The sequence below is a fragment of the Atractosteus spatula genome, chromosome 4 (genome assembly GCF_055471065.1).
Source record: "Atractosteus spatula isolate fAtrSpa1 chromosome 4, fAtrSpa1.hap1, whole genome shotgun sequence".
In the NCBI taxonomy this organism is placed as follows: Eukaryota; Metazoa; Chordata; class Actinopteri; order Semionotiformes; family Lepisosteidae; genus Atractosteus; species Atractosteus spatula.
In genome coordinates this window covers 4,310,051-4,330,017 of record NC_142709.1, presented here as the reverse complement: position 1 = coordinate 4,330,017, position 19,967 = coordinate 4,310,051, and the positions used below count along the sequence as shown (strand labels likewise).

At 38.8% G+C, this 19,967-nt stretch overlaps 1 protein-coding gene across 9 annotated transcripts in view; it reads left to right on the top strand.

The window, feature by feature from the left end:
- Window positions 1-19,967, top strand: part of dmd (dystrophin) — a 721,300-nt gene that overhangs the window by 581,094 nt on the left and 120,239 nt on the right. For 8 of the 9 annotated variants that reach the window (XM_088914984.1, XM_088914986.1, XM_088914981.1 and 5 more), the window contains 2 exons: window positions 70-338; window positions 14,529-14,675. In XM_088914984.1, the coding sequence (XP_088771110.1) occupies window positions 70-338; window positions 14,529-14,675 (416 nt within the window). Of the gene's footprint in view, window positions 1-69; window positions 339-14,528; window positions 14,676-15,114; window positions 15,174-19,967 lie in introns of those variants that run through there. The other variant, XM_088914987.1, reaches the window with a different exon arrangement.

Below are 19,967 nucleotides of genomic sequence, written 5' to 3'. Positions count from 1 at the left end.
GTCTGCCTAGAGCTTTTCTCACGGCGCATGGATTAGAAGTGTCAGGGGTGTAACTGTCGGTCTCTCCAGAGGTGAGTCCGGAGGAGCGAGCCCAGAACATCAGCCGCGTGCTGAGGAAGGAGTCGGAGGACGTGCGCGCGGGCTGGGAGGGCCTGCGGGGCCGGGCGGCGGACTGGCAGCGCAGGCTGGACGGGGCCCTGGGGCGGCTGCTGGAGCTGCAGGAGGCGGCGGATGAACTGGAGCTCAAGCTGCGCCAGGCGGAGATGGTCAGGCAGTCCTGGCAGCCCGTGGGTGACCTGCTCATCGACTCCCTGCAGGACCACATTGAGAAAGTCAAGGTAAGGGACTGCATGGCCGCGGCGCACCAGCCCCAGGGCAAGCTGTCCGTCGTTTTCTGGGCTTTCACGCGTCTTCTTCCTCTCACAGAGGCTTAGTCGTCACGCGCTCCATTTCGTCCCGTTGTACCTTGTCTTAGAGTCTGCTCAGTGTACTTTAAGCCATTCGAAAACGAGCATGCAGCTCTGAAATTATTCCTTGAGGCTGGATGAAAAAATGTCAGAAGAGGAGAATCTTTGCTGAGGCTCTTTTTGAGCTGCAACACCGCCTTTTGCGCTGAGTGAGTTTAATTACATTCGGTTAAATAAGGAGAAACGATATGGAGACATTTAAGAGGAAATAGGTCTCTTCACTCATCCCTGTTGTGTGGTACCTCTCCTAGAAAACCTTAAAAGTCATATCCCCCCCCCCCCCCACATAGGAACATAATTCATTGCTATTTTGTCAAAATAGATATATACATATTTTACTGCTGTCACAAGTGTTCTTGGCTGCTTTGACGTTCTCTATGACCGAATTCGTATGGTGTTAATTAATATCGTGCGAGTGTAGATATGACTATACACATATTTTCTCCAAATTTGGAGGTACTTATTAAAGAAAACATGTTTTTTACAAGTTGTTTGCCAGTTTGTATTTAATGCGTATTTATAGCTGATAAGATTTTCAAAATCAAAATATTGCTTCTCATGATGAACTTTTTGTATTGCTGTTATTATTGCATTTTCTTTTCTGTTGTATACTCTATTGAAAGCTAATGTCAGTATTTCTTCCTGAGGAAGAATATCCGACTTTTATAAAACAAGCAGTACTGTATGTAATACTGAAAAATACCGACTTGAAAAGCAGTGTTATACTGTATGCAGGTTTTACACAGTACAGATTAAGAAAAACTGCCCTTTCTTTTACAATATAAAGCCAGAAAGCAAAAAGGCATAATAGAATGTAGTTTTGAATAAATCATGTGTGTACTAGAATATTTTAATATACCTCATATATAATTTATATATGCTAGTGGCCACAAAAATATTTTCTGCTCACAGAAGAGTATTTATCTGTCATATGTACAGTCTTTGGCATTCCCTGGGAGAGTTTCGAGTTGTCAGGACACTGCTCAACAGAGATACTGCATGTTGGACTGTGCTGAGAGGAGCTATATTCCATAAAGACAGCCCATACAATCAAAGCATAAACATGACTGTGAAGGAAAAGGTGAAGAAAAGAGAAGTGAAGTGTGAACTGAAGGAAAATAATTTTCTATAAATGCTTCCATATTATCTTGAGCAGTTGAGCGGAGGACGTTCAATCCACTTTTTACATGTAAATTAGTTTTTTCTTATTTCATGTGGTCACAAACTGTACTGAATCTGTTTCTTTATTTCCAAAATGTAGACTGGAATACAGAGAAAGCTACATTGTCTTGATCATGGACACGTGTCAGTGACAATAATTTCTGTTATTATGTCACGAAAGGAGGATTAACGTCTTTGGAACTCTTGGAGAAGGTGGCAATATTTATTTGTGGGTTTTGTCAGCTAATCCCTCTGTGATAAATAGGTGTAAGCTGAAGGAAGTCTATCAGACAAAAACAGATAATAATGTTACCACACCGAGTACATTCTGTGCGATTCCAGAGAAGGAGGAATGCTGTCATGCCTGTGTGTTATTTTCTGCTTCGTGAAGAGTGTTGTCGGGCATTGTGCTGCAGGGAGCATTACATTGTGCTGCAGATAATTCATGAAGTTCTGCGCTGGCACGAGCATAAATCTTCTCTCTGGCAAGTGTGCAGAACAGGTCTAATGTGCTTCTCCTCTCCAGGGCTGCTGTAACACACGACTGGCTTAGGATTTCTTCATCAGCAGACGGAGCCATGTGCACATGTAATACTGGCTTTCACTAAGGCCTACACTGTTGAAGGGAGCCAGAATAAAACCACATAGCTGTTCCTAGCCTTACAACAAGGAACGAAAGTCATATCAGAGAGACTGTCTAACAGGCTATGAATTAACACTGGACCTGTTTCACTTTTATACTTATTTAACCAAACACGGATTGATAAACAGACCTGCACAGGGGTATTGGGAGAAAACTTGAAACCTACCAATGGCATGCATGGCGATGTGTAACAAAGGCACCCGTCTCTCCTAGGCTCTGGAAACAATAGAACCCGTAAAAAATAAATGGCTGTGTTTAGTACATGCCTGTATTCCCACTGAAGTGCAGTATCCACAGGGTGAAACTCAGCAGCCGTTATGCATCTGTAGCCCTACTACACAGCAGCCCAGGCTGAGAAATTGCTTCACCGATTGAATTTGGGGAAAAACTTTACGAGGCAGGCTTGAGCAAGCCCGAATTGGAACTTACCCAGAACACTGGGGCTATAACCCTTATACTTTTACACTTTTTTGCCTGCTATTATTAGAGAGATTTTGACTGAGATAAAAAGCTTATTAATATAATTTGCACAATGCATGCCAGTCATTCTGCTATGGTCTCAACTGGTTCCTTATACTCCAAACCTTTGATATTTGGAAACCGAGCATCTGTGGTACTTACTCTTTCACTTAAAACCCATTGTGCAGAGCTTTAGACAGAAATCAATCGTACTTCCCATTAAATTTAAATCAAGGCATGCTGTATCTTTATATGCAAATGACATGCTATTTTATGTTGCAAATGTGCAGCATGCTACAGTATGACTATTAACAGCCGTAGAAGAATTTATTGACATCTCAAGACGTAAAATTAACTGGACGAAGGTTGCACTGATGCCTTTTAATACAGATACAAGTGGGGTCTTTAACCCTCCATCCTTTCAATCTGATCCAATACATGGTCATTATACAGCCCTCTCTTGAAAGCATTGATTCAAACAATACTCTCAAATTACTAAGAGAGCTAAAGAGAAATATCGAAGTATGGTCACTTACTCCAGATTTCGTACACACTCGCTATAGACAAAATGAATCGGCATCTTCAGGTTAATTTTATTTGTACTTTGATTCCACTACCACCCCCAGCTGGCTATTGGCCTAAAAATGAGCCTTTCGTTAGAAATCCCTTGTGGAATGGCTTGCAGTCCCAAATCAAGTTCAATATGCTGCTATGCTACAGAGTGCCAAATTGGACGAGTGCCTGGATGTCCCTAATTTTCTGATGTACTCTGGGGCTTTTCAATTACGATCCATCACAACGTAGTTAAATCCGGGGTGCGCTGTGCCTTGGAGAGACCTTGAGGAAAATTAGTGAATCCCATGAGACTGGAAGAGACTTGATGTGCAGGCATTTAAAAATATGAATTCGTTTTCTACATAATGGCCCTATCACTGCCATAGTTATTAACACTATAACTATTTGTAGGGCAACAGAAAAATGCATTTGCTATAAGAAAAAATGGCACTAACATTTCTTTGACATAACAGCTCTCTGCAGTCAGGAAGTTAGTTTCAGTTAGTTTTTTCATAACGACATTTTAATGTTCTTAAAGACCCATGCAGTAAGGATGGGTTTATCAAGTTCCAAGAATGACTGCCACATTTTAATATACCAGGGTCATTCTTCTTTTTATACATTAGATTACATTCTGTTTTTCCTACTTATGGGGTTCCTTGGGGTTTGAAACATATTTCCAATACATAGTGGAATGGGTCTCGAGTGACTCCTTTAAGGGAGTGACCTCAACTATATATTCACACATGTTTTAAGTGTTATATAAAACATTGCTGAAACCATAACCATTGTTGCAATAAATAACATGACGGTTATATCTTACTGGTATGTTAAAAATGACAAAAAATACCGGTGCCAAAGCAACCAATAAACAACAAATAATTAAAGTGCCAAGGCAGACAGCAGAGCAGATGACAAAGTGTTCTGTGGCAACAGCTTCTGAAATTCAGATTGTGACAGAACGGGGAAAAAAGCTGAAATTCTCCACTCAAGAACTTAATATTCTTGGAGAGGAGCTTATGGAAAAAACAAATTATCCGAGGCATCTGTAAAGGATAATAATACTCTCAGGGCAGCAAGGTGCTGTGGTTGGTAGCATTGCTTCCTTGCATTTCTGGGCCTGGGTTCAGTTCCAGACCTGGAGTTTTAACTGTGTGCTGTTCGAATTGTGTGTTCTGCCTATGTTTACATGGTTTTCCCTTGTGTTCCAGTTTCCTCCCAAAGCCCAAAAACATACTGGTAGCTTAATGGTATTCTGAGAAATCTGACCCCAAGTGTCTGTGGTTGTGTCTGTGTGTCTTCCCTGTGACGGACTGGCATCCTGTCCAGGGTATATCCCGCCTTTTGCCTGTCGCTTGCTGGGATTAGGCTCTGGCTCCCCTGCAAACCTGGATCAATTTAATGGGATAAAACAGAAAACGATGCATGGATCTGTAAAGGAGAAATAAAACATTTGGTACTATCAGTGCTGAGATGGTCACCAGCTGGCCATCTTCTCATGATCTGTAAAATGTGAATATTAACATCAAAGCTCCATTCTTGTCAGGAGCATATTGAAAGCCGCAGATGCATTCATACAGTATCGTGTGTAAGGCTTACACAAGTAAAACAAAGGTGTATGCAGAAACACAAGTACAGTATTTAGCTGCCCACTGGTTCAGATCAGTTTAGTTCAGTTTAAGTACTGTAGGTAGGTGCGTCAGCATGCGTAGGAGTAAGTAAAGGTTTATTCCCTGCTGAAAAGAGAAGAAAAGAAACAACATTTTGGTTGTTGAGCCTTCTTCGGGTGTTCTTCGGGGGGGGGGGGGGAGTGAGAAACCAGGATGACTGGTATCCTTAGCCTTTCAGTGACAGCGACTACACCACTACACTAACGCAGTGGTACAGCATGATGGTTGCAAGAGTTTAGTCATCCACGGACTTCTTCCAACCGTTTCTTGAAAGAAGCCAGGGTATCTGCTTCAGCAATATGACTTGGTAGCTCCTTCCATACTCTTACAAGTCTTTGTGTTAAAACAGTACCAATAACTGTCAAAACAAATACAAAATTCTAAAATGGCATACATAGTATATTTTTTTCAGTGTCATGAAAATATGTTTAAAAAAATAAATAAAAACTATTTAACATAAGGCTGTCCTTTATCAGGAAGTCTTTCAACACCATACACAGTAAGAGCCAGTTCTGAAGGTGAACAAGGAGGAGTTTGTTCAGTTCATTCACAGAGCTCAGGGATCATTTCTGCAACTACAGCAATATAAACCTGGAAATAAAACGTGTTGTACATGTCAAAAAAAGTCAGCAAAATGCTTTCAAAAAGCATAAAATGTGAAATCTGTTATGAAAGGTAATCACAGTGATATTCACGTGTTGCAGCTGCAGGCAGCATTGTGAAATAAATGCAAATGCAGCTCATCGCTACATTAATAGTATATCAGTAGACTGGTGCGGCATACACTATCAGTGAAAGCAACACAAATGTCAAATCTTATAGAAACATTGACAATATGCTCATCCCAGAACTCACACATCACTGTAATGATGAAATAACACAGAATTGCAGGACACTTTTCTAACTGCAGTTCCACAACCTTTTGTTCTTTGTCTATCTGTCCAGTTCCTGACAAAGATTTAAAGTTGTTTCTTTCTGTTGAGATAATCCCTCATTTCATGATCTGAAGCAGAGAAATAATCATTCTGTAGCTTGAGGGCCAACAAACTCGAGTTGAAAGACTTGATAAATCCTCCCCTTGTCTTGACAGCAGCAGAAATGAAATCTGTACAGAACTGAAATGAAAATTGCTTCCAGAATTCTCAAAATTACATGGCCGACTTAGCTACACGCCCAGAGATGGCCAAGTCAAAGCCCAGACATCAACCCCACCGAGATGCTGTGGCAGGAACTAAAGAGCTGTGCATAAACAAACATCACCTCTAGTACCATGCAGTTAGTCCGCTCCATGAACTGAAGAAAAGCAGAGACACAATAGTCTTTATTAACATGCTAATGATCCCCTAAGATTCTTTGATAATAAAGGGAAATCCTACATTTAAATAAACAGACTCATTACGAATATTGCAGTATTGCATTCTGTCGCAAAAATGACAATCTCTCCGTTGTCTATTTAAGACCTTTCTTCTGTTACATACTGTATACCTCACCTCCTACACAGGCTCATGGTACTGGTCTTATACATCCATAAAATTTAATTATACTGTATTAGGTCAGTTGTGGTATTTCTAATAGTTTTTGTAGTAATATTAACTATTTGCTTCTACTACAAAGCACAGCAATGCACCATTTACTGTACCATGTTCTCTGTATGTATTGTCCTGACATCTAAAGTTGAATTTAAAACTAATATTTTATCTCAGATTCTGCAGATCTTTGAAACTCTCAGTGGGCTTTCTAGATTTCTATTTCGTACATTAAAAATTAATAAAAAATAGTTTTACATATTGTACATATTAAAAGGCAGACAAGGGACTTGTGTAAAAAAAATAACTAAAAAGCCACAGATTTTACTTTCACTGCTGGAGTATCATATAGTATAATTGGGCATAATTTCTTTGAATCATATAGGTGTAAGCATTGGAAACCTTTTCTCATTATTCTTGTTGCCCTGGTTCATATCAGCCCAAGCTATTGTAAAGGAGGTTTCATGGATCATGTAGCTCAATAAAAGAATAATGCTTTCCGCTCCAGCTTTGTGGATCTACTCCAGTAATTAAACAACTGTCTGCATCTCCTCAGCCCATTACACTGGGTGTGCAGGGCACATGTTATTACAGACTGCTGCGTGTGATAGCAGACCATATAACGTGCGGTGGTTTTCTTTTTAGTGAAACACATGATTTGAAACCAACTCAATGTATCTCTGTCTATATTATAGGAATTATGCACATCTAATTGCTGTGACCCAGTTCTCAATGTCTTAAGAGACTTATGCCTTGTACATTTCCTGTCAAGGCAAGGAACTTTAGACAGCTGTTTTCCTCTCATTAGAACTCCATGTGGTGCAGCTGTGCCAAGACTGGCAAAGTGGGCCTAAGGTCATCGTGAGAAATGCCATTTGGAATTATGTTGTCTAAAAGCAAAGACAGTAATCAATATCGTTACAGATCGGTGGATATTAGCAGATAAAAGAGGTTAAATATACGTAGTTGGCCCTGACACCAGCTTGAATACAAGCATATTCTGAAAGTTAAATAATAAAATACATCTTAGATCCAGGATTACTGAAGAAGGTCATGCAGTTTCTTTAATTTTTTGTGAATGGTTTGGTAGTTGAGAAATAAACAGGGGCCGTTTTTGGACAAAATACAAAGCACACAACAGAGTACGAGAGACTAACATATTCAACATTCAGCTTTCCATACTAGATTACTATCAATGAGCGAGTTAACGTAAGAAGTGGATAGAAACCTTTGTCTAAGAAAGTCAGATTGGTTTCATAAAATAAATAATTCTCCATAACATGGTCTGCACTCTAGCCCAGTGCAACTTTTGGAGAACACATTTGGTCCAAACTGTACCTACAGTATATAAACTTTGCCCATCAGATTTTAAAAGGAAATAGATTGATGTATAGGAAGCATTTAGTCACTTTAGTTTGAGTATGAGTATGAGTATGAGTCATTTCAAAGTCCAGATACTTGGTTACATATGGGTTTCTGCTCATCATTGAAAAATCAAAGATCAGATAAGGCTCTCTCCCTCCTCCCTGGAATTCCAAGCTCTACTGCTATATATACAGTATATACATACTTAAATACAGGGTTAACCTCAGAGAAAACCCCACAATTTAGTTTGGGAAATTCCAAATATCTGAATTTATGAACTCCTGGCATCTCATTTGAGGCAGTTATCTAATCACATTAATTATGAGCTGTGAGGGCACCTTATTTTAACTATGCAAATTACTCCTGTGTTATTGCATCTTGCTTTTGTAAAGGGCAATAATTAGACATTTCTGTGAACCACCCATAAGAATATCTATTGTATTATGCGAAACCCACAAATTCAACTTCTATATTTAAATTATCAGAATGAGGCAGAATTAAAGTTTTCTTCAGACATTCTATTTCTGAATATCTAAAATGGGCCCTTGAATTTTAATCTGCATATTTGCAGATTTTTTTATGCTTAGACTTTGTAACCGTAAACAATCTTTGTAAACTAGCTGCTCTTTTTTTCCCACATTCATCCTGTTTCTGGGTGAAATGATGAGTAGTGTTCTCAGAACCTGAAACTGTACTGGCATGGAAACAGCAAGGTTTGGGCTGCTCTGCTATTTTCCCTTGATGGCTCCTCTTGCAAACTCCTGAGCCTCTCACAATCAGTTCTGTTGAGTCCCATTAGACCAGGTAATTGGAGGCTTTGTATCATTTTTATTTCTTACAGTATTTAAAAAACATTGATCAGACACAATCAGTAATAGTGTTTTTGCAGTAACATATACATTCTGGGGAGTAAGGGAATCTGTACAGTATCTCTTGTGCTTGGGCTGCAGGATTCAATGAGTCTCTGAGGAGAACTAGCATTCAGTTGAGGTATTTGGTTCTTTAAAAATGTATGGAAGTATGATATAAAGGTACTGCACAAACTCCTCCAGGACGTCTGGGGTCTTGAACTCATATGCATCTGGCTCCAAATTTGGAACACTGCTAGGTGAAATGAAAGGTATACTGTACTGTCTGTATCAGACCTTTGTCACAAAATATGTGGAATACTGCAAACAAAAATTAAAAATCAGTTTTCAAAATTGTCATTTAACATTGTCATAGAAATAATTGCATAACTCTAGAAATATTTTGTAATTTTAGATAATAATAACCTTAAATAGATTACTGTTTGAGATGCAATATGACATACAAATAAGAAACTGCAATCAAATGTTTTAACTGCATCCAACGTCAAGCAAGATATAATATTGCTACGCAAAATGTGTTTATGTTTTAAAACCTACACTAATATCCTTAGTAATGATTCCACAATTACAGAATTGCTTGTTTTCTGCTAGCAAAGCATGAATTGGATCAGCTTAAGATCTATTTAGCAATTAACAGCTTTCAATGAGATACCCAAGATAGATGCAATTGTTCTCATCTAAAAGCCAAGGAAGTTGTTAAGTGGAACAACCTCTTATGCACAGAGCAAAGCTTATTTTCATAGTTCACTAATTCTGTAGCCACTGTTTAGATCTAATTTGACTGTTATTTATTCTCGACTCTTTCCATATTCCTAAGTCGTGTTTTCTTTTTACAGAACAGAATACTGAGCATGCTGATTCTAGACAAATTCAATTCTGTGTAATTTACAGCCTATTACAACAGCTTTCAGGATTCCCTTATATTAATTTTTACATGGTCTGCACTGATAACAGCCTGGCTTCCTTTCCTAATGCCTTTGGAGGTTTATAGTTCTTGATTTGCAGATGTTTGCATTTTAATAGGAAGAGTAAAAGGAATGGAAGTAATCATGTTTTGAGTTTCTAATCTGGCCCCTCTCTGCCCCCTGAGTAAGCACTGCCTGTGAATTGAATTTGATGCGAAACTCCCTGCACAAGTTATTGCTTTTTTCTCTACACCCTTAGGGAATAACTCCTGAAAGCCATTCCGACTTCTGGCCCCTCGCATCCCTGACTATTGTGATGTCATCAAGTTCGCACTGAGGGCATGCTGTTTCTTCTGGTCAGCAAGGGGCACAAAGTCATCCAGTGAGCTTCATAGCTCCTGTTCCTGGACTGACCTCCCCCTCCTGTGTCACACCTGGCTAGCAAAAGATAACACCAGCTGAATGGTCACAGTGCTATAAAATGGCAAAGCCTCACACATTTGTCAAGAAATAATGATCTCTTTCTTGGTATGCCAATGAGATGCAAAATAAAATGTATACACACTAAGGAAATCTAAGCTGACACAATGGTTCCATTACATGAAAACAAGAACATTGTTCCCTGTTGATTGCAGATGTTGGAAGTCATAAGTAGCAAACTTCTTGCACATGACTGTTACGTCCCAGTGTGTGTTCTGTGTGTGTTTTTTTCTGTTATGTCCACACTGCTGACCCTTGATTGTTCTCCCTTCCCCATTGGTCCACCATTACACCACACTTTCAGTATGACGTCATCATCAATTAACCCTCAGCCAATCAGAACACATCTTATCCAGCATATAACATGGAGGTTTTCAGCAAGGAGAGGCCTTTCGTTTGACTTCGTTCCCGTTTGGTTTTGGTTATCGCGTCGCTTCTGGTTATTGTTTTGGCTTCGTTGGTTTGTTTTGCTTTGCTGTGTGTGTGTATTTTCGTATAGCTTCAGCTTTGTTGTTTTGTTGGTTTTCTGTTAGTTTCTTAATTGCTCAATGCAAGATTTATTGACACTGTATGTTAGACTATTTGGATCTTGAATCATCACAGCTATAGAAAGTAATGTCGATCATGTATAACAATAACATTGTCTTTTTCCAATATGGCCAAAAATATGTTAAGAAAATGTAAATTTGTTTTTCAAATGACAAAGCCATTCGTAGGAATTTCTCAAGGATTTTTTAAATACATGGCATTTACAGTAGCATTAATCTTTCATAAACTTTTCCTTAATAATTATCACACACTTTGTGATCCATATCCAAAGGCTCTGAAATCTAATAAACTATGACACTGCATAATTAGCTGTCTCAGGCAGGAGAATCCAGGACATTTGTAGGTTTTCCCATTCATCTGCCTCATCAGCCCAGCATAAGTAGCACAACAGGTACAATCAAGCAGTGTCACTTGGAGTATCTAGATTCTTGAAAAGGCAGAAATGCTACTGTACTTCTCCAACAGAGTTTTTGTACACTCCTCTGAGCAAGAAATATGTAACAGTATGACAGACTTAACACCCCACAGCAGTGAGATGCAGTGCCAGTGCTATAAACCCCTGAAACACTTTGGCTAGCAGTGTGGTTTATTAATGAGAATAACAACTCATGGACTCATACTTCATATCAGACCTCATAGAAAAAGATCGCACTAGGAAGGTATGACCACACATAGTGGGAGTGGGCAACAGGAACTGCATATTACATATTTTCTTTACAGTTACAATTGTCACTAGTCCAGAATATGGGCATGAACCTGCACCCATGGTCCTTCACAACACTGTATGCTGTACTGTGAAAGGCACTGGCATTTAAAATATAAGCAATAGCTGCTCAAGATTAAAGGACCCTGAACACTGTAAGCCACAGCTGCTAGATATTAAAGGACACAGCAGACGTAAAACCATTGTGTTTATAGAAGAGCTTAACTTTGCCCATAGCAGAAGACATTTCATTACTTTGTGCTCCAAAATTGAAATACGTAACTAATGGTAAACATACTGTGCTGTGAATTAGACAGGACAAGTTAGCCACTTGAAACAAATTAACCTTTTTTTGGTATTCTCAGTGTACCAAAAATGGAACCTATAATACGTAGCGTGACATTTTGCTAGTTCCCTACAAGCTGTGCAGTATTTAAGGACCAGGAGGAATGACATTTCATTCCACTGTATACTTGTATATGGCTGGAATGACAAACAAACGTGAACTTACTATTAAAGAGAAAATAATAATTTCACGCTTTCCAGCTTTTTTTGATGATCCTTAAAATCACTCAATATGTTAATGTCTGTTACAGATTTAACTAAAACGCTACCAGGATAAACAAAAATTTGTGCTCAGTCTATGATAAGATCTGTTCTTGAGCTTGTCACACAGCTTTCAGATATGATTATTATTTTTTTTAACTCAGCGTTTCAGTCATGTATGAATGTAATCCCTAATCCCTTGAGAGTGGAGACTCCGTTTGCAAGTCACCTGGCACTCGTGAAGTATTCACATGTACACAGACACATACGCAAACATTTCACTATCCAAACAAAGGGCAATAACTCTGGTTTCAAACGTAAACAAACTGTACTTAGTCTGTAATTCCGGGGATAGCTGGCTGGCTCGCTCTCACACACATACACACGTTGTTCGCGTATGGTCAAAGTTAAACATTAACTACAGGGGAACAAGTAATAGGTTCATTCCATGCTGAAAAAAAGAAGAGAGAAAACACAACGTTTTTTGCCATGACACACCTGAAGAAGGCTCCACGGCCGAAACGTTCTGTTTTCTCTCTTCTTTTTTTCAGCATGGAATAAACCTATTACTTGTTCCTTTCCAGCCTACGCATGCTAACGCAGCTGCCCACCTGAACTATTAACTACAGGGGCCGGCTTAGTAGCGCCTGTTCCAGGGTTGCGCATGCGTGGATCAATTTGTAAGAAGATACCATTAAAAGACGGTAGTATTTTCCTAAAAATATTTATGTACGTAAAAAGTGTAATGGCATTTTATTTTTTGTTAATAATATGTTCAATGCTTAATTGTGTAGTCATTGGGGAAAGGTGTATATCAGAATTCTGATTATTATTTTGTAGAATTATTTTTTGCTTTATAGTGGAATATTCTAGGGGGAGGAGTTTAACGTAGGAAAGGGAGATGTGAGAGGAGAGATAGGAGGAAGTTTGTAGTAGTATAGAGTAGGAGCTGCCTATAACAATCTATTTTTTTAAATCAATGTATATATTATTGTACTATAGTTTTGTGTTTTTCCCTTGGTTAGTTTGTATTTTTCACTGTCCCTCATAATAAATACCACTGCACTACTCTGCAATTGTGGCTGTGCCATCACTATTGCTGCATGCCATCTATGCCTCTAAACGTTTCAAGGATGTGACTGTGATAGCCCTGTTTGATTAGATATTATTACTGCCTTATATTGTTTTTTTTTTCCTTCGATGCCTTTGTTTAGTGGATATGTAAATAAGATAAGCAACGGTTTTAAATTAGGTCTAAAATTCTCGATGAGAATACAGGCCTTTGCATGCCCTGCTCTGCAATTTGAAACCAGTAGTGTTAGTAGCTTAGCCACAGTGAAAGAAAACAGGCCAGACTTGGAACAAAAAGCTCCTCCAAACTGCTGGAGAGGGAACAGATGCAACTGTCACAGTAGGTTGCACACAACTTCAGAAACCAGATATTGTGCCACAGATGAGACTGCAGATATGCTTTATGAACATCACAGCAAAGCCGGCATAGGGCTACGGTGTTTGGTATTTTCAACAGCATCTTTCCTTGGGTTCATGCTGGGTAGTTTTCACACTTGTTTGCTGTCATTAAGATTTTTTGGCGTCATCAAGAGATCGCACAGTACGACGTTTACAATGGAAATTCTCTTCTGACTTGACAGTCCTGTCAAGATATCCCATGAAACAACAATAGAAATAATTCAGAGTAGTACGATAGAAATAGTAGCAAGTGGCAACACCTGGATGCCTTTAGAGCAAAAGAAGAAGTGATAAGTGAATCACCTTAGCCTAATAACTGATTAGGTTAGTCACGCTCAAATGTGCAGTTAAATTAATTTAGCTCAGTAAAATAGGTTCGATCAAAAGCACTTGGTAAATGTAAATTTGCATGCACATCAAGCCAATGAATTACTGAATCTGTGCATGATTAATATGGGCTCATACGGATCTAGAAAGTATTTAATAAGATGCATTTCAGATGAACCATTGCAGGCAACAGAACTGAGCTAATCTTATCTTTTTCAAACAAGTAACACATGTGTTTGACAAATCAAACAAAAATGTAAAGAAATCCTTCCACACGTCCATCTATTAGGACTACTGCTGCTTCAGCATAATCTGTCTGCCCAGATTCTTTGTTGAATTAGACAGTATTTGAGGACACTGAATCATCTCGGCCAGCTATCGATAGCGGTGCTTTGGAATCATTCCAGAGAAGAGCAACCAGATACATTCCCAGGTGTAAAGGCAAGGAAGTGACCTGATTCAATGATTCAAAATACTTAAAGTCAGTGACAAAGTCACCCCAGTCAAACACTAACCAGGGAGGGAATACAAGTGGAAACCACAGGGACATACAGTACAGTAAATGTAAAACTGAGTGCAGGTGGAACTTTTTGCTCAAAGCGTTGTGAGGGTATAGAACACATGATCTATGCCATGTTGAAATAAAAAGCTATAGAAAGTATTTTTTAATGTGCTGTTGAAACTGATACCCTGGCTTCTGTCAAAAAACAAAGCTGGCTGAATGAGGTCTTTGAATCAATGAGCTTCAAGCAACCAAACAAGCCAGGTGAGCTGAATAGACTCATTTATGTCGTCGCTTAAATCAGTAAGCAAGCTGTTTTGTGTTTCTTCAGGCATTTCGAGCAGAGGTGGCGCCCATCAAAGAGAATGTCACACAGGTGAATGACCTGGCCTCGCTCTTCGGCCCCCCAGATGTCCAGCTTTCTCAATTCAACCTCAGCAGGGTGGAAGATCTCAACACTCGCTGGGAGCTCCTACAGGTGAGTCACTGCTGCTGAAGCTTCGCTTCCTCTCTGCTTTGCCAGTGTGCGCAAGTCATCACCTGTTGACTTTCTACTTAAAGGGGTTCAGAACTGCAATGTGTCTTGGTGGCCATACTGTAAGACTGCCATACTGTAAATGTAGTGAGGGGAAGTGGATTTTAGAATAGCAGGCAGGACCTGCAACAAGAGTGAGGAATTAACCAAATACAGTACGTCAGATGGTTTTCTTTAATGAAAAAATGATGATAAAAACACATATTGCCAATAGAGTGGCAGTTTATTCACACGTCTATTTATCCTGTGTTGCTTTGAAGATTATCTGTAATTTTAATAGTTAAATATGTGTGTATCAAAAAAAGACTTTCTGTTCTCTGATTTTTGGATTCCTTCGTTGGTTAAATTAGATGTGACTAATTAGTTTTCTGCTGCTTTTCAGAAAAGAACAAGCACTTCCCACTGATTGTCTTCTTTTTACTGTATAATTGCTGATTAAAAAACATGTTTATTTAAACATTTATGTCATTTATTTTGCCATGCAATTTCCGTATAAGGAATATTTTTTATTATAAATAACTGTTCTCATTTTTGTTGGGAATCAGGGAGTGGTGTAACTGAATGGTAGAGAGTTAAAGAAAAATTCCTGCTTTAACATAAGCAATTAAAATTCTCACGTCCATTGCATTTTCCCTTCAAAATTTGGTTTTATCCTTTTTTATTGTTTTACAGCAATGTAAAAGGAACAAGTAAACATGAATTCCGTGCTAAAAAAGTAGAAAGAAAAACAACATCTGTTTCAGCTGCTGAGCCTTCTTCAGTTGTGGAGTGATGCATTTCTGCAAGGGTATTGTCTGATAACAAATGTGTGCTTTAATCCTACCCAGTAGTTTCAGTGAAGGGATATGAGACACCAAACTGTGTTATGAGAGAGAGCCTGTTGGCGCCGTGATTGGTGCTATGCAAATAGAATTAGAAGCCATTCTTTTGAAGGTGTTCAATTCAAATACTTTTTTCATCCCCAAAAGTGCAATTTAAGCAGCAAGTGGAGAAACATGCTGCACCACACAGTCCAAATAAAACTGATAACGAACATGGCTGTCAACTTTTCTAAGAAAAAATAAAGATAAACAAAAACAGCAAAAGGTCCGTAAAATGATTATGAATGTAACAAAGTGGTTTTCCAAAGAGGGGATGCCGCTTCCCTTCACACATCACGGACTGTTTCCCGGTGCGTCAGAGGTTAGAATGTATGTTTTTCCTTCTGTATGGGGCACCAGTCAAAGCAGTTTGCTTTCTACACCTACTTTCATATTTTTTCTTCTCTCTTCCTTTTCTTAAACTAATGACCTTTTGCCAATTTGATTTTGGCACTGGGACTGGCCTTTTGATTTATTACATACCCTGAAAGGATCGGAGAATTTAAGGACAATAAGTGCATCTCTTATGCACAGAGCATGCCTAAATGTTTCTGAGATTTTTTTTGTATTTTAAAAACATAAAATATAAAGTATTTTATCATAACAACATCACAAGTCCATTGTACTGTAGGGTTTTTCTTTACTGAAATAATTCAGACTGTTATTTGCATTAATAGTAAGTATCCTAACACTCAACCTCACTCATGCTGAGTTACTGTATGAACTCTAAGGAGCTGGTTTACTCCAGTAATGACCTGCTTCCATACGGTTCAGAGTGGGAATCTAACATTTCCTTTGGCAATTTTCCCTATGTTTTGGATTCCAGTGATGACAGATTCTGAATTGTAGGATAAGAAAAGGCAGAGATGGATATCAGGAACATTAAGTGTCAGCAAAAAGAGGAGAAGCTGAAAAATCAACCTAATAACCTAAGATCATATCTTGTGAAAGAGCTAAAGAAATCATGAGCAAATATTTTTCGAGCCATAAAGCAATACACCATTTTCCAAAGGTGAAAAAAATTGTTTTGATAATCCCAAAGGTTTCATCCTTCTGTAAGCAGCTGCACGTGAATTAAAATATTTATATTCTATATCTTTATACTGTATATATTTGTGTCTGGGTTACTCTACCACTTACACATTTTTTGCACATCAGTAACATGACATTCTTCTAGTCTCAGAGTACTGTGATGTTATCGCAATGCCAAAATATATGTAATTCTTCACTACACCTTATTTCTGTTTTCACAGACTTGCAGTTACATATTATCCACATAGTACAGAAGATTCATAACCGTATAAACACAGGATATCATTTCACTAGTGCAGTATTCACATTCTGGAGCATGAGGTCGTAGTAAACACTTCATCTTAAGTGAAAAAGGTTAAAAAGAAGCACAAATGCAGGGCCATTGTTAAATTGTCAAAATTGTAAATTCAAAGAAGTTAACTTTTTATTTTCAAACATGTGCATGGAAAAACCTTCATGGAATAGATACAGTAGGTTTCTTTAAAGTGAAAAAAAATAGAAATTATAGATATATGGCTGGCATTGGTCAACTGCTTTAGAAACACTGCAGGTTTCATTTTAGGTTACAAGAGATTTACGGTGTTACAATGAAGACATTAACATGAGCTTTGTTAATAGATGGTGAAAAGGAATCTGTTCCTCGGTGCTCTGTTGAATTCATTTTGCTGCTTATGGAGGAAGCCCACTGCTTTATTGGATATACTGTAGTGTATGTTGCACACTGTAGTGTATGAAGTGTACATACTGTAGTGTTATGTTTTTGAAAATACAATGAAAGAAGAGATTGTTTTGAAGCTCAGCTACCTTGTGAAAGTAGGTTTCTCTCATTGAATTACAGGTCATCCTATATACATTAAAAACAATCTTGGCCCCAAAGTATGGAAATCGAACAATTGTTGCTTGATTTTTAATAACCAGGTAAAATATAACAATATGAGCCTTTTCATTGAATGATGTTTATGATGTTTATTTTTTAGAACGGACTCATTTACTCAAATAACTACTTTAAGGAATGCCCTTGGTTGAAAGCAGACTTAAAAAAAAGAATTTATGATTAGAGCAGATACAGTCTGTTACAAGATATCATAAGCCTTGGGTACTATTTAAAAATGGCTCAGACACTGTAGATAATTATACAGACATTTAAAGTCCATCAACGACCCTGTTACCTAATGCTCACTTTCTGTGGATCAAGCAGCACAAGGGTGTTACCTTATATTTATACCATTTGAGACTTTCACTTGTGTAATTCTACCTAGGTAATTACACATTGAAGCTGCTGCTTTAATCAATTTAAATGTAAAAATATCAAAGGGTGACATAAAAATTAACATAATCAGGATCTCAAGAACTGCAATCAACATAATAAAATTGTTCTCACACATTACCATTATTTTGCAATGGGCTAAGATGCCAATACCTTAGTGCATAATTTGTCATATGATTTACTCCACTGAAAATTCCTTCTTAGGGCAAAAGGACATTTAAATGTGTCATTTAAATTGTGCCCATGTTGGTATGAATGCTTTACTTTATAGAAAATGCTTGTGTACAATATTGACTTTGATGGCAATCCTCCATGTGCCAGTGGAAACTGAGCTAACTGTTTCATGTGCAGAAAAACACAGGAGTGGAAATATCTTATGCAAAGATAGGTTTCTTTAATCGCTCTGGAGATCTTAGGGTTTTGCATTTTGTGTTTTTATGAATTGTTGGTCTATTTATTATTGTCACTGCACCTGCTAAGTTCCTGTACTGTAGATATTTTGCTTGTTTCTTGGCAGATAGTACCCAAGATCCAGGTATAGGGGTATAGAAATGAATGGGTCATGCAGGTACTATCAGTTTTCATCTCTGGAGTTAAACTCCTGCAGAAACTGGCATCTGACAGAAAAGATTGAACTAGTTCTGAACTAGTTGGAACACAGGATACATTTACGAACTTTATTCTTTATTATTCATTTGTTCTCAAGACATGTAGAAAACTATTGTGAAATGTTATTATGCATTGCTAACATTTGAATCAGCTGGTTACAGTTGCAGTTCATCAACATGCATTAATTGCCAGGGGCTATGATCCTCAAAGCGAATGCCACAGACACGTGCAGAGGCCAGCACAATTTCATTGGAATGCCGGGCTCACTGCAGGTGTTGTAGGTTGTATTAAGCCTGAGACTTTTAAAATCCAGTGATATATAGTACCTTTCTGAAATAATCATAATCTCCCTCATTTTTATAGCACAATAATCGAATCATTTGTAGAACCTAACAGATGGGTCTCGCCATTGGTATTGGAGATCGAAGACCCCCTGAGGAAGACCAGTAAATGGTGCTCTTTACTCCAGAGCACAACTCTCCTAAGCAAAGCCCCAGTGTGGTGACCAGAGACACACTCTGTAGGAGATAAGCAACAAAGGATCAAGTAATAAGTTTATTCCATGTTGAAAAGAGAAGAAAGAAAACACAACGTTTCGGCCATGGAGCCTTCTTCGAGTGTGAGAAGGCTCCACGGCCAAAACATTGTGTTTTCTTTTCTTCTCTTTTCAGCATGGACGAAAACTATTACTTGTTGCTTTGCAGCCTACGCATGCTGACGCAGATACCCACCTGAACTCTGGAAAATTTGGTCCAGGGGGAAATTTGGCCAGAACACTTGGATGACATACCTACTCTTTTTGAGAAACGCCCTGGGATTTTTCATGACCACAGAGAGTCAGGACCTTGGTTTTTGGATGGTGCCTTTTTATAGTATAGTGTCCCTGTCACTATACTGGGGCATAAGGACCAACACAGACCGCAGGGTGAGCACCCCCTACTGGCCCCACTAACACCTCTTCCAGCAGCAACCTCAGTTTTTCCCAGGAGGTCTCCCCTGCGGGTACTGACCAGGCTCACACCTGCTGCCAGTGGTGAGTTGCAGGGTGATATGGCTGCAGGATGGCCAAGTGAATGACCTTATGGCACGCAAATGCTCATTTACTTCTTTTTCAGTCGCAGTAGGATGTAACTGGTAGTGCTCATACAAGGTAACAGCTTTCCAACCCCTCTCTCAGGGTCCCTACATGGGCACTCAAAGCTAATCCGCATGCCTTTGGGAGGTGGCAAAAAACGGAACACTCGGAGAAGAAGAAATTCCAGCATGAAGACAGGGAGAGCGAGCAAGCACCATATGAAGAGGTGCTCCAGGCCAGAATTAAACCCAAGACTCTGGCACAGGAGCCACAACAGCACTAAGCACTGTGCCTGCAATGTGCTTCTTGTGCTGCCCTTCCAAGTGAAGCTGTTGAGGTTATAATGTTCCATTTTAAAAGCTATTGCCTTTTAACATATTGGCCACCGTAGA